General features: G+C 36.6%; 1 protein-coding gene across 6 annotated transcripts in view; it reads right to left on the bottom strand.

The window, feature by feature from the left end:
* Positions 1-15,423, bottom strand: part of LOC150091241 (RNA-binding motif, single-stranded-interacting protein 2-like) — a 662,097-nt gene that overhangs the window by 269,271 nt on the left and 377,403 nt on the right. For all 6 annotated transcript variants that reach the window (XM_090374864.1, XM_090374859.1, XM_090374866.1 and 3 more), the window contains one exon: positions 6,353-6,444. In XM_090374864.1, the coding sequence (XP_090230990.1) occupies positions 6,353-6,444 (92 nt within the window). The remainder of the gene's footprint in view (positions 1-6,352; positions 6,445-15,423) is intronic.

Here is a 15,423-nt window from a genome sequence, read left to right as displayed (position 1 = left end):
CATCCTGAATGATTTTTTGCAATTCTGCAAGAAATTTAGCTGCAGCATCTTCATCAGCACTAGCAACTTCCCCTGTTACTTTAACATTATGCAGTCCTGCTCGATTTTTGAAAAGTTCAAACAAACGTTTCAGTCTCCCCTTGATATTTTGTTTCTTTGAGATTAGCTCTGAATATTGTCCTTTTTAAATGCGCCTGCATGCAACTTTATTAGAAGGAGACGAACTTTAACACTTCTATTTCCAATGGTTGATGGAACACACTGAGGCGGGCAACAGGCAAACACTTGTTTATTGGCCACCAGACGTTTAGCGCATGATTCGAATCTTTTTCAACTATCACATAAAAAAAGATAGCATTAACTGGAAATTGGTATCACATTAATTAAAAAGTGGTATAATTTTTTCAAATAGCAGTAACTGAAAAACGTTAATCAAACTCGTGTTATGCAAGGCCTGGCTGTATAAGCGAAATGCATTACAGGCACAAAAATTGCCATTTTTTTTCCTTCAGTATTTTTTTAAACATAAATACACTTTACTTAGTAAATAAATACTTTATTTACTAATATTTTATGCATATACAGACTAAATAATAAAGAATTAAGAGATACCATTCTCTTTAAATTCTACTAATAAACAATGCTATTATGGACGTAGAGCGAAGTATTCATTACAGAAATATTTATTATAAGAAATAAGGAAAATTTTCCAATTTTAAGAGATTTAATTTTTTTGTTTTTTTTAAAAGAAAAAGATAAGAGAAAAAATTGGAAAAAAACAGAGATATGAGAAAGAGAGAGAGAGAGAGAGAGAGAGAGAGAGAGAGAGAGAGAGAATATAAAGTAATGGTAAAGAGTCAAACAGCATCAAAAAGACAGGCAGGACAGCTGACAACTATGCATATTTCATTTTAAGTCAAAAATAACTGAATCTTACATATCAATACTCTTCCAGAACAGTTTTCACAAAATTACTTCAAATAGATATCCTGGGTGTGTCTCAATTTAATGGGCATAATTATGAAAGTTAATATTTTTACAGGTAGCGAACACATTCAGGTATTCATTCCACTTTGACACTATTCTGTCAAACATGTATAACTGAGAGTATTTTTGCAGGGGACATGTGTTGACCTGTCCTTGCGTTAGTCTGAAATGAGTGCTGTGCCTCACTAATTTTAAATTTTAAGTATATATTTTAAAGTTTTATAAATATATATATATATATATATATATATATATATATATATATACACACACACAGGCAACCCCAGTATAACACGGTACTTCTACAACATGGTTTCGCTCTAACACGATTGATAAATTGTGGCAATCTTCACACAACACTACTTCTACAAGGTTTCACTCTAACAAAGTTTGAGAATTGCTGGAAATCTCACATAACACTATTTTTTCACTTTTGTGCTGGGCAAACCCGTCTATTATGTTGGATGTAATTTTTCAACATTTCCATTCCTTTTTGTGAATCCCCACTGTTGACTCACTGGTCATTATCGCCTTTGGGATATTTTTCTAAAGCACATTTTTGGGGGTCACGACCATAAAACAATAAAAACAATTTGCAGTTTCCGGGTTATTGAGCTTTTCTGTTAGCGTAATCAATTATAAATGGGTAGTAAACTCTATCTTCTTGCATTTCCTATAGTACCAATAGCTGGAATTCTGTGGGTTTTCACGTTATTAGGGTGAAATGTGTTTCGTTACACTGAAAAATTCAATCATATAAAACACGTAAATTTTCAGAAACTCGTAACTCCATATCATGTTTGTTCCGCACAGGTTGCAACAAACATGATATGGAGTTACGAGTTCTTTGTTATTAATTGTTTATAGTTTTTACTGTTTTAAATTTTCAAAAAAAAAAAAAAAAAAAAAAAAAAAAAAGTCAGTGAGCAGAAATATCAATTAGTATGCATAGTAAGCTATGCACGTAAGCATAAATTTATTTTTATGTTTTGCTAACAGGAAAATATTCTTCCGAGTTTCACGTATCATTTCAAGCAGGGGTGCACTGTATTTTGTTGGGAGATCCCTGGGTTAGGTTCTGTGCTATTGAACTTGTGCTTGTTTGAGACCATAAAAAAAAACTGACTTTGAAGAGTGCAGTTCGTGACTTTTAAGGAGAGCAGAAGGTACACGAAATCTAGATGCTGCTTAGCAGAAATGAAGAGGAAGAAAATTAAATGAATACGTTAACTCACATATAAGTATCACAGTTTGTAAGGCAAGACATTTGTTCAGTTATTACTATTTAAGTTACTACTATTATAAAAATATTAAGTTATTACTACTATAAAAATTAAGTTTCCAATAGTTATAAAAAAAAAAATTGCATATTTTTGTTAGCTTTTGGAACATAAATCCCCCCCCTTTTTTTAATGGTTCTTAGTCTCCGTATAACACGGTTGTGCATGATTTTTTAAGAACCAAACTACTGGGTTACACGAGGGTTACCTGTATATTAACTTTAACTTTTAACTTTAACTTTAACTAAAAGCGTTGTTATGGGCCTTTATGAGAGCTTGAAGGACAGGGTGGATGCCCTCGAAGGAAATAAATTGAGGGGCCCATCAAGCTCTCAGCTGCCCAGATCAACGCCAGAGCTTGCACTTGGTCATCAGGCAACACAGAGGCAGCCCCCTAGGCAGAATGCGCTGGTCCCACAGGAACTAGTAGTTGTTGGTGACTCTATTGTCAGGGAAACGGGGAACATGCTTTGTAAAAAGGATAGGTGGAATAGGACCAGGGTATGTCTGCCAGGGGCAAAGGTTGATGACGTTGTAGAGCGGATATCATCTTTTAAGGGCACAAAAGGTGATATAGTTGTACACGTTGGCACTAATGATATTAAGAGTAGGAGACCGGCGGAATTACTTAGCAAGTACAGGTCACTGTTGAAAAAAAGCCGTGAATTAAGGTTGAACTTGAAAGTGTCTGCAATTCTGCCCAGACACGATAGGAGGGAGTATATGATGAGAGCCTTGTCGATCAATTCGGCCCTGGAGGGATTGTGCAAGGCTCAAGGGGTAGAATTTTTTTCAGCCTGGACTGTACTTGTTAACAGGAGAGATTGCTTCTACAGGGATGGGATACACTTAAATAGAAAGGGTGCAAGAATTTTTGCTGATGCTGTCGAGGCAGTGTTAGGTGGGTCGGAAAACTGCTAGTTGGGGGGGATACAAGGACTAATAGATTAACAGTAGCCAATGGCAGAGGTGGAAGTGATTCTTGCACTGCTTCTATTCAAATGAGCAGAAGTCTGAAAAACAAGATGCAGGATATTTCAGAGACTGCTGGTAGTCATTGCGTTACAAGTAAACACATGGGTTGTGTTAGGGTAGCTAAGAATAGAAACAGGTGCATGTATACCTGCGTGTACACCAATGCTAGGAGTTTGGTAAATAAATTTGATGAATTTGAGGTATTGCTCAAAACATCAAAGGCAGATATTGTTGGGATATCAGAGACGTGGTGTCACACAGATATAAGTAATGCGGAACTGGAATTTGGGGAATACAATGTATATAGAAAGGATGGACAGGACAGGAGGGGAGGAGGGGTTATGCTATTAATTAAGAAACACATAAAGTCAAAGGAAGTGAAGCCAGTTGACATCGATGGACAGGGCAGTGTCGAGTCAGTTTGGTGTGACATAAGCATAGGGAAATCAAAATTGAGAGTAGGAGTGTGCTATAGGCCTAATGACTCTGATGAGTATAATAATATATTGTACAGGGAAATAGAGTGGGCCAGTAAATCAGAGAGTCTTATAATGGGGGATTTTAATTTCCCAGATATTGACTGGAATTTGTGGGTTGGTCACTCGCACACTAGCAAGGCTTTTGTGGATTTATTGGATGATTGTTTTCTACATCAGCATGTTCGTGAGGCAACAAGAGGGAGCAATACTCTTGATCTTATTATCAGTAGTGATTCTTCATGCATTAAGAACCTGCAGATAAATGAACCACTGGGTGGCAGTGATCACAGTGTGTTGAAGTGGGATTTACTCAAGGAGGTAACTACCATCAGAGGTAAAGGGAAGGGTTTTTGTTTTCGTAAAGGCGACTATGATGGTCTGAGACAGTATTTAAATTCTATACAGTGGGACCAACTGATGATGTTACCAACAGCAAACTCAAAATGGGAAGCATTCAAGGAACTAATCTTGGTGGCTACCAGGCTTTACATACCAACTAAGAAATATTGTTCAAGGTTTAGGCCTAAATGGTTGTCAGATGGACTAATGAGACATGTGGCAGAGAAGAAAAATGCATGGGATACATACAAATTAATGGGTGACATGGAAGCCTATGATAGATATAAGTTGGTCTGTAACCAAGTCACAAAGGAGATTAGGCAGGCAAAGGCAGACTACGAAAAATCCTTGGCAAAGGATGCAAAGAAAAACAGAAAGGAGTTCTTTACATACTTGAACTCGAGAAGGAAAGGGATGAATCAGATTGGTCCACTGGATATTGATGGTTCAACAGTTGAGGATCCTGCTCAGGTGGCTAACAATCTAAACGAGTATTTTGCATCTACATTCACGCATGAGGAGTTATTCAGGAAGGAGAATGATGTAGGTAAAGTAAACATTCGCAGTGAGCTGGATGATTTTGTAATAACTGAGAGGAAAGTGGAGGAGAGATTGTTGAGGATAAACATAAAAAAGGCACCTGGGGTGGATGGGATCTATCCAGTTATATTAAAGGAGGCAGCAAAGGAAGTATGCAAACCCCTAGCCATAATTATGAGAGCTTCTTTGGACTCAGGGGAGGTACCCATAGACTGGAGATGTGCAAATGTAACCCCAATTCACAAAGGAGGATCAAAGGCTGACACAAGTAATTATAGACCTGTTAGTTTAACTTCTGTTCCAGGTAAATTAATGGAGGCACTGGTTAAAGAAGCACTGCAGGATCATCTAGACAAGAATTCAGTTATAGCTCAGATGCAGCATGGTTTTGTTAAGGGCAGGTCTTGCCTGACCAATTTGATTGGATACTATGATGTAGTCACAAAAGAACTGGATGCAGGGAATAACTTTGATATTATATATTTGGATCTTAGAAAGGCTTTTGATACTGTTGCACATGGAAGACTGCTGCACAAATTGGAGCAGTGTGGCATTGGAGGCAAATTGCTGCTATGGATAAGGGGATGGTTGAGTGGCAGAAGACAGAGAGTGGTAATCAATGGACACTGCTCAACGTGGACTAATGTTATTAGTGGAGTTCCTCAAGGTTCAGTGTTGGGTCCATTGTTGTTTTCGGTGTTTATGAATGATATTGATGATGGGATATCAAGTTTAATGTCTAAGTTTGCAGATGATACAAAGGTTGGCAGGGTCGTTAAGGACACTACTGACGCTATGCTGCTGCAACAGGATCTGGAAAGGTTGAACAGATGGGCTGAGAGGTGGCAAATGAAGTTTAACATTGACAAATGTAAAGTACTACATATGGGTAACAGTAACCCCAGAGCAATGTATCAACTCTGCGGTACTACACTGACAGTGGTGGAGAATGAAAAGGACCTGGGGGTAATTGTGCAGGCAGATATGAAGTTCTCTGAGCAGTGCAGACGAGCTGCAAGAGTAGCTCATGGTGTCTTGTCAATGATATACAGGAATTTTTCTAGCAGGGATAAGGAGGTGATTATTCCCTTGTATAAGGCAATGGTTAGGCCACATCTTGAGTACTGTATACAGGTCTGGAGGCCTCATTTCAAGAAGGATGTAGAGCTGCTGGAACGGGTACAGAGAAGGGCAACAAGATTAGTGAATGGAACAAAGGGTTGCTCTTACGAAGAAAGGCTTAAGTTTTGCAAATTACAGAGTCTGGAGACTAGGCACCGGCGAGGTGATCTGATAGAGGTGTATAAGGCTTTGAATGGTTTGAGCATGCTCAATGCCAATGGGATTCTTCATCTTTCTCAGAATAATCACCTCAGAGGGCATAAATTCAAATTGAGGAAGGACGGATGTCGGATAGATGTGCGGAAATTTGCCTTTGGCCAGCGGGTGGTTGGTTGGTGGAACCGACTTCCATCACTTGTTGTTGAAGTTGATAGCCTAAACAAATTTAAAGCTCAACTGGACAGGTATTTCGAACGAACGGAGGGGTGAAATGGGAGAGGGTTTTTTTTTTTTTTTTTTGGCTGATGCTGAATAAGCTTGCTTTCTTGCATCATATGCCTCTACTAATGCTAATGCTAACTTTTTATATATATATTTTTTTTTTTTTTGAGTACACCGAAGAAAATTCGGCAAACTGAACTGCACATTGTTTCCTGTTAATCAACTATTTCTTCATAATAAGCAACTTACTTTTGCCATTTGAGCTTGTACTCCTTGAGCTTGTAGAGCTTTGACTGCTGTTTCAGCTGCTACAGGAGATTCAAAATCTACAAATCCATACCCTAATATGTTAAACACAATGAAAAATACTGTAATTTGGCATTCAGAAATATAGTAAAAGATGGGAAATAAGAAAGAAATAAGGGAGAATGAATAAATTTTTTAACATTTTAAAACAATTTATTAATACATACATATTAAGAAATGACTACTTCAATGATGTACACAATATATTAGTACACTTTTAAGAATTACAGTAAACCCCCGCTATTCGTGGTCCCCCCCCCCATCTGATGTAACTATAGAGATATCTAAAGCTAAGAAAAATGTTCTAACACAGTTGATTGGTATGTGGCAACACAGATGGGATCTTAGTGTAACTGGGGAGGTGACTAGATTGTTCATTCCAACAGTTACATTTACTTATGACAGTAACAACAAATGGTTTTTTCCTTCTATGGTAACATTGTTTATTTTAACTGGCCATGGGTCATTAAATTTTAAACTACGTTACTTTGGTCTAGTCAGCTCTCCTTTATGTACTTGCGGTCAACCTGAGACTTGGAGTCATTTATTATATGACTGTCGTTTGTATGTTGAACATAGAGAAAGGCTAAAAGTGAAGATTGGTAATTTAGTTAGAGGCTGTGAAAGTGATCTTATTTCTAATCAGGCTCAATTTCAAACACTGAAAGTGTTCTGTGCAACTGTTTTTCAACGGAAAGGACATTGGAATAATCTAATGCTTACTAATTAAGATTTGGTTATATACGCTTTGATTATCTATGTTTTTTTTTTTTTTTTTAGTTTGTTTATATTGTATGTGTGCGTGTGTATGTGTGTGTGTAATTTTTTTTTTTTTTTTTTTTTTTTTGCTGTCTCTCAGGTGTGGGCAGCCTGGGAGCAGGATTGCTGGCACCCACCGGTATAGCACTACTTCCGGTGGGTGCGGGATTTTGGTGCATGAGGCACTGTTAAAGTAGTAGAGCAGGCCCAGTAACAAGTGACTATGGGTGACCATTAGAGAGCAGCTGTCCAGGTGCCAGCTGCTCCCTGGTGGCGAAGAGGCCTGCCATACAGGTCTGTTTCACGGAGGTTCTGCCCAAATTCAGTTTATCAGGTGGAGATAGATGGAAGTCTAGGTGCCACCTTAGACATAATAATTTTTAAAAAAATTAATTAAAAATAAATAGTCATTAATGATATTGGCAAAGGCATATCAAACTTATTGTCTAGGTTTGAAGATAAAAGATTTGCATATTGATTAATGACAGTAATCAAGGTATGCTACTGTAACAAGATCTGCAAAAACTAGTCAGGTGGACTGAGAAATGGCACCTGAACTTTAATTTGATAAGTGCAAGGCATTGCACATGGGTAGCAGTAATCCCAGTTTAATATACCAACTGTGTGGTATTATACTCAGGGTAGTAGAAAATGAAAAAAAAAATTGGGGATAATTTTAAGTGTCAGATGTGAAGTTCTCTGAGCAGTACAGACAGGCTGTCAGCTCATGGGGTTTTGTCAATGACATAAAGGAATTTTGGTAGCAAGGATAAGGAGGTGATTATCCAATTGTACAAGACATTAGTTAGGCCACATCTGGAGTACTGCATAAAGGTTTGGAAGCCTCATTTTAGAAAGGATATACATCTGCTGGAACAGCTGCAGAGATGGGCAAAGAGATTAGAGAAGGGAACAAAAGAGAACTCTTAACAAGAAAAGCTTCAGCTCTAAAAATTGCAACACCTGGAGTGTTTAAGCCCTGAATGGACTGGGTAAACTCAATGCTGATAGCAACCTTCCTCTTGCTCAGACTTCACACATGAACTGACAAAAATTCATCAAATTGCCAAAGAATAGTTACAGGCTAGAGGTATAGAAATTTAAAATCAGCCAGAAGGTAGATGATTGCTGGAACAAACTTCCATTTGTTGTTGTGGAAGTGGGTAGCTTGAATAAATTCAAGGCAGACCTAGAGAAACTATTTAAGGGGGATGGAGATTACATGGCTTTTTTTTTTTTTTTTGCTGTTATATGCTTGTTTCTTGCATCATTTTACACTACTAATACTAATAATGCATTTCATTTGCAGTGTTTGTAAACAACATCAATACAGAAATCTTCTTTCATTCATATAAAACCAAGGAAAAATAAAAAAAGAAAATGGCAAATCACATGATTACTGTATTTGTTTACATTCACCATTTTCAAAGTGAATTCTGTACTGATATCATGGATTATGCTGCTGTTTTACATTTATTTTAAATTAAAAACTCCTCACTAGAACAAACTATTATATTAGGGTCACTCGGAAAGTTAATTCACATACCCAAGTGTATTGCGTCTGTATATTGCATGTTCTCTGGTCAATTTGCTTGTTTTTCTGTACAAAATAAATCCCCAGTTTTTGGGGGAACCTTACTATCTATGCCTGAGACCCACTAACTCAGCCATGAGTGAAAAAAAAAAGCCTATAAAAGTTCCTCACGTGATCGACGGGATGCAAACCTGAGCCTCTTCCACCCGGTGTGGTGACGATACCACTGTGCTACTCGCACAGACTAAACTTGATATAATAAAGAAAATAGAACGGGGTGTAAGCAGAAGTGTATTAAAGGCAGAATATAACACTGGATTGTCAACATGTTTATGTTTTTTTATGTGCAGTTAATAAAATTGAATTCTTAATCTCTCTATTTCTTATTTGGCCTCTATTTCTGTATTAAATATATTAAAAATTGAAATAACAGCACCTAGAATCCCTGAAGGTGCCGTTATTCTGAAAGTCTACTGTTCATAACCAGCAGAACAATCCTATAATTTATCATCTCTAGTGCTTCAATGTATTTTAAATATTGAAATATGTTAAAAAATTTGATAAACCAGTAATAATTTCACATGCACAGTAGCTGAGTGCACAGTAGCTACAATTACCATAGAGGTCCCTACACTGTAAACGTTATTCAGGGAAATTTTAATTTTTGTAGATTTTGATTCTCAACACAGTGTCCAACGATACCAGTGTGAATGGAACAAAGTTATGCACACAACAGGCAAAAATATATCTTGATCTTTATCATGGCAAATTTAATGTTGGTTAATCTACCGTGCATGAGATTAAACAGCAAAAAGATCAGCTGAGGTTATTTTATGATTAATTTTTTAACTTACATTTTTCTACATATTTTTATTGTTAAATATATTAGCTAAATGAAATTTAAAATAAACAGCATTCACCACAACTTGTGGGTTACTTGAAGACTTCATAAAAACAGGTTTTCAGACTTCTGCTCAACATTAATGAACTAGAAACAGTATAAGCATAAAAATTTAACAAGCTAAATACTCTAGAAAAATCTAGGCTTCTTCTACTATATGAAAGGCAACACTTCTATTGTGAGACACAATGATAACCTAAGTCTTTCAAGTTAAATCAAAATTCAAATTATGAACAATGGAAATACCGTGTAAAGTTAACAAGTGGAATTGCTAGGCCAAAGAACACATATTTCACATAGTGTAACAAATAAATGCACAGTTCATGGAGATGCAATCTCTTCCACTTTTTCAATGAAGAAAAAAGTATGCCATTATTCAATGGAAACTAAATAAATATGTTTACTGATTGTCAGTAAGAAAAATTAGATATTCTCCCATGCCAATTTACTCTGTATGGCCGAGGCCACAGGGGCTTACACAGGTCATGAACAATTTTTTAATAGATGCAGACCTATCTCAGACATTACAAAAAAAAAAAAAAAAAAAAGCAGAAAAGTTACATTAAATAATGCTGTATACTGACAACTAAACATATAAAGAGAAGAAAAACACACACACATAAATAATAACAATTCAGAGGAGCTAAACAGAGACATTCTAATAGTTAAAAATATGCAGTTATGGCGCTTATGTTAGCGAGATGGTTGGCCACAAGGCTCCATTGTCTCTTAACTCAGACTCCCCCTAATATGTGGATAGTGGTCAGTAGGACAACAGTCTGTATGCCATCAGAGTTCAAGGATGAAGTCTTGAACACTGCAGCATTGACTAGCGTTGTGATTTCATTGAAGAAAATGCTGGGCTGGCTTCACCTTCAATGCCGCAATAATCTTTTAAATAAATTTTATTTCTAATTCTGGTATTCTCGGTGTGAATGAGAATTAGCAATCATTAAACACAAAACAAACATTTATTAAAGGGCATACATACACAAAATACAATTTAAAATATTAAAACATGACATGAGTAAGATGACATAAGTGAGTCATTACAGTGGTTATATTCTAGTGCCCATATTATAGTAAATACACATAAGCAAAAATGTTTCCATCGTTATTACTTTAACTCAGCCATAACTTTAAACTCAGTGCACAGATTTCTGTAGTAATATGTCATATCTATTTATTGGAAATACCTATAAGATCGCAAAGCATAGAGAAACACAAAATATTAGGAAAAATTCATTTTATCATTGTTGTTCCTCATAGGTAGGTAGGAAGGAATTAACACAATTATTTCTATTCAATTATTGTCATTTCAGATATTCTCCTTCCACATTTATAGAATAGGCACTCTTACTTACCAGGCTTACTATGGGCACTGTCTGGTTTCAACCTCTACCAAAGCTCTCAGAGGTCGATGTAGGAACCTGCCTTGCAATCTGGGTGTTGGCTCTCTTTGTCTTAGCAGAAAACCCCATCGGTTTCGGCAATACCTTCTTCGACCCTCTTCGATTACTTGACTCACTGGAATCCCAACTGCCCTCTGATTCACGTCGACTCTCCCCTTGGATCTTCCAAGGGCCCTCTTATGTGCAAAATTTCTCTAAGATTAGACAATCTCGGCATCCCATTGTGATGATCACATCGCCACCCCCCTCATCAATTCACACATTGGGGCCCCCGTCTGATGACTACTTTTACGTAGCCTATTTTAGTACTGGAAGGGTGATACCCAATTGTTATGAACTGTTGCAACTACATCATCAGCCATTTTCAATCCACTGCAGGATGAAGGCCTCTCCAGCAACTTTCCAGTTACTTCTGTTTTGTGCACTGACCATCCATTTACTACCCACAAACTCATGAATTTCATCTGTTCATCTCCGTCGTTATCTTCCAGGTTTTTTTCTAGCTCCTCTTGGGTACCATTCTGTTATTTTCTTCATCTATCTGTCATCGTCTCTTCAAGCTATGTGTCCTGCCCAAGACCTTAGTTCTTTAGTTTTGATAAGAATGTCCTTTACTTGAGTTTGTTGCCTAATCCATGTGCTTCTATTCTCATTTAACGTTCTGAATCCCAGTATAATTCGTTCCATTCTTTGCTATGTAGTTCTCAGCTTCTCTTCCATTCTTCTGATGAGTGCCAAAGTTCCACTTCCATAAGTCACGGTGGGAAGTATACATTGGTTCATTGTTTTACGTTTCAGACAAATTGGGATATTGCTCCTCAGTATGTGACTATATTTTCTGAATACTAACCATCCAAACTTTATTCTTCTCTTGACTTCCAGCCATTTATCATTATTACAGCTAACGACTTGTCCCAGATAAGTATATGACTCTAGCTTTTCAATTACTGCTCCTTCAATCATTATATCCCTTTCTGTGGCATACTTGTTCATCATTACTTTTGTTTTAGCCATATTCATCTTTAGTCCAAAATCCTTACTAACTGTGCATAACTGATTAAGATTTTCCTCTAATTCTGTGGCTTATGACCACAATGTCATCTGCATATCGTAAATGGTTTAGGTACTCTCCATTCACATTGACTGCTTTCTGCGAGCAGTCTAATCTTCTGAAAGCTTCCTCAAGGGCAGCAGTAAACAATTTCGGAGATATTGTGTCTCCTTGTCGAACTCCTTTCTCGGTTTTAAATTTGCTACTGTCTTTGTCTAGTCTAATAAAGGAGGTAGCATTCTCATATATTTTCTTCAAAATCATAATATATGGGATATCTATGCCTTGTCTTTCCCGTGACCGAAACATTGCCCTATGCTGTATGGAGCCAAATGCCTTTTCATAATCCACAAATGCCAGGCATAATGGTGTTTTCGGCTATGTTGTGTGTGCTACTAATTTGCGATCCATCTTCCCCACTGCTGGCATCATTTCCTTGCTCCTTGTGTAATTCTCTGTAGTAGTCTTCTGCTATTTGAATTATGCCTTCTCTGCTATTTATAAGTACACCTTCACTATTCTTCAGTTTCAGTATCATTTGTCTTTCTGTATTACTGCTCCTGGCTGCTGATTTAAGTTCTTTGTTTTCCCTTTCTTGTGTTAAATCTTCTTATGTCCTCTCTGAGTCTCTTTCTAATGGCTTTGCATAACTCAGTATACTCAATTTTCTCCTTGTCAGTGTTTATCTTGCCCTTCATTTGTCATCTTCGGTTCATCATGACAAGTGTTTCTTGACTAATTTTTTCTTCTTTGGATTTCTTTGTACCTATAGGTTCTTTGTGCTTTATCACTTTCAGAAAGTTGTAATATTCCTCATTGATATCTTGGTTCTTTAAGTTCCAGTACATACTGCTTTTTCTCCTCTTCTGTTACCTAAAAGACCTTTGTATTATTTATTCGAGTCAAGTTTTTTCCCTTTCTTTTCTTATATCTATATCGAGTATGCATCTTACCATTCTGTGATGACTTCCAACATTTATGTTGTTCAGGACAATAAGATCATTCACGATATATCTTCTGTTAATGAGGATGAAGTCGATTTCATTAGTTGTTAATCCATTTGGGCTCTTCCATGTCCACTTTCTGTTCACCTTTTTCTTGAAAAAAGGTGTTCATTACTGACAATCCTCGAGATTCTGCAAATTCCAGAACTCTTTCACCTCTTTCATTTCTTTCACCAATTCCAAAATTTCCTATAGTTCCCCTTTCTGCAGTGTTATGTCTCTTTCCAACCTTAGCATTGAAGTCCCCCATAATGATAGTATAGTGGGTTTTCTGAATGTCTAGAAGACTGAATTTCTGTGTACATTTCTTCATCATCATGGTTTGATGTTGGTGCATGAATCATTATAACCTTTAGCTTGTACGTCTTAGAAATCCTGAGTAGTAGTCTTGGAACCCTTGGTGATGTACTTTTGACTTCCAAAATGTTGTTTTTTTATATCTTTATAGACCAAAAATCCAACTCTGCCTTCCCTCCTTTCACTGTTTCCATTGGTGTAAAGCAAATTTCCACTTGATAAACTTAAGCGATTCATTTCTTCTTCTTGTTTCAGCCAAACCGATGATATTCCAATTCACATTTTCTAATTCTTTTTCCAGCTCTAATATCCTGTAACAGGCCTAGCGATCTTACTGTAACAGGCCTAGTTCAGTGTCCGTGCATGGCAACCTGGTCATACCCAAAGATTCTTAGCACCCTCCACTTCGTCTTACTATCATGTGCTGGAAGGTTTGGTCTCTTCCTCTTCACGCTACCAGGCATTTTGAAGAGAACCACTCTACACATTCATTGCCACCTAAGTGACATAACAGGGTTTACCATCTAGAAGGTGTGCATGAGTAGATTTTAGGGAGGCAGGCCAACTGGACTTCTCCTAAATCTTCTGAAATAGAAAGATATTGGATCCATCAGTGTTTTCGACTGAGTGTCTGATAACACACAGAATGCCTGTTCCCCCCTAAGAAGCTTTCCTACTACACGTACAAGTAAATCACTCATTTATGTGTAAATCATGATTGTTCTCTCTCTCTCTCTCTCTCTCTCTCTCTCTCTCTCTCTCTCTCTCTCTCTCTCTCTCTCTCTCTCTCTCTCTCTCGGCCTTTCAACAGAAGACGTTATTATTTTAAGAAGCAGTTTCTCAACAATAAAGCTTTGTGGGTTTTTGCTGAATAAGAGAGAACTAGATGTTCTCTCTTATTCAGCTTATGATACTTTTAAATAATAAAATATCTGGTTTTCTGTTAGTTAACTGTAAGAATACTAATGAATATGATATTGTATAGATTATTAATAAGTGGGCCTTAAGAGAAAAAAACGGGAGAGTGACAAGGATTAATTTACGATAGAAAAATTAAAGTGGGGGGGAAACTCCACCGTAACATTACACTGCATTAGATGACCATACTGCCACTGCATCAATTTTAACTGATAATGACTGTGGATACTCTTAAGCCCAATGAGAAAGTGACAATGACCATAGTGATAATGATGAAGAGTTGTCACACCAAGCGCTTTGAATGTTCTTGTAATATTAAAATATGCAGTTTTCTGGTTGTTCACTCTGGTGGAGAAAATATGGATGAAATGGTGGAACAATTTTAACAGCCTGTGACAACGAAAACTGTCAACAATGCCATTTATGGAGGGGGGGGGGGATTATGCATGGTCTTAGTGAAAAGCAGCATTAACGATGTCACTGATATTGAAAGAAAATGTTTCAAATTGCTGCACTCTAAATGAAGTATTGCACTACATACTGATCAATGTGTGTATATATATATATATATATATATATATATAATTTATTTTCTTTCTTTTTTTGTTTGTGTAATTGATGTTACCATTTATTTTGCATTAATATTGACAGCACAACAAATTTCACTACAATTTAAAAAAAAAAAAAAATCAGTAGTTTCATAAAATGAAAGAAATACAGTTAACACAAGATTCAAATAACAAGAAAATCTGTTACAATCCCAGCATTTCTGGTTAAACTGGTGCCATTACATGTAATAATACTTTTATATATAACTATTTTTATATATAGTTATATATAAAAATAATTTTATATATTTTTATTATATAAATATCAATTGCACAAATTATATAGAAAGGTGATTCAAATCTATCTAAATAATAAAGAAAGAACGGCTGTTTTTACCCTTTCCCTCTCAACACACAAACACACCAATTTGAAAGCAAAGAAGAAATAACTAGCAAAAAAGACTGTTCTAGTCTGTCAAAATGGCATTTATAGCTTCCTTCAGAAATCATCACCACTTGAAAATCTATGCTCACACAGATCATCGTTGCTGCATTATGAGTGTAAAAACTACTAAGGCTATGGTACACCT

This window comes from Mastigoproctus giganteus, chromosome 1 (assembly GCF_048544385.1).
Source record: "Mastigoproctus giganteus isolate SK-2022 chromosome 1, ASM4854438v1, whole genome shotgun sequence".
Taxonomy (NCBI): domain Eukaryota; kingdom Metazoa; phylum Arthropoda; class Arachnida; order Uropygi; family Thelyphonidae; genus Mastigoproctus; species Mastigoproctus giganteus.
This window is presented reverse-complemented; position numbering and strand designations above follow the sequence as displayed.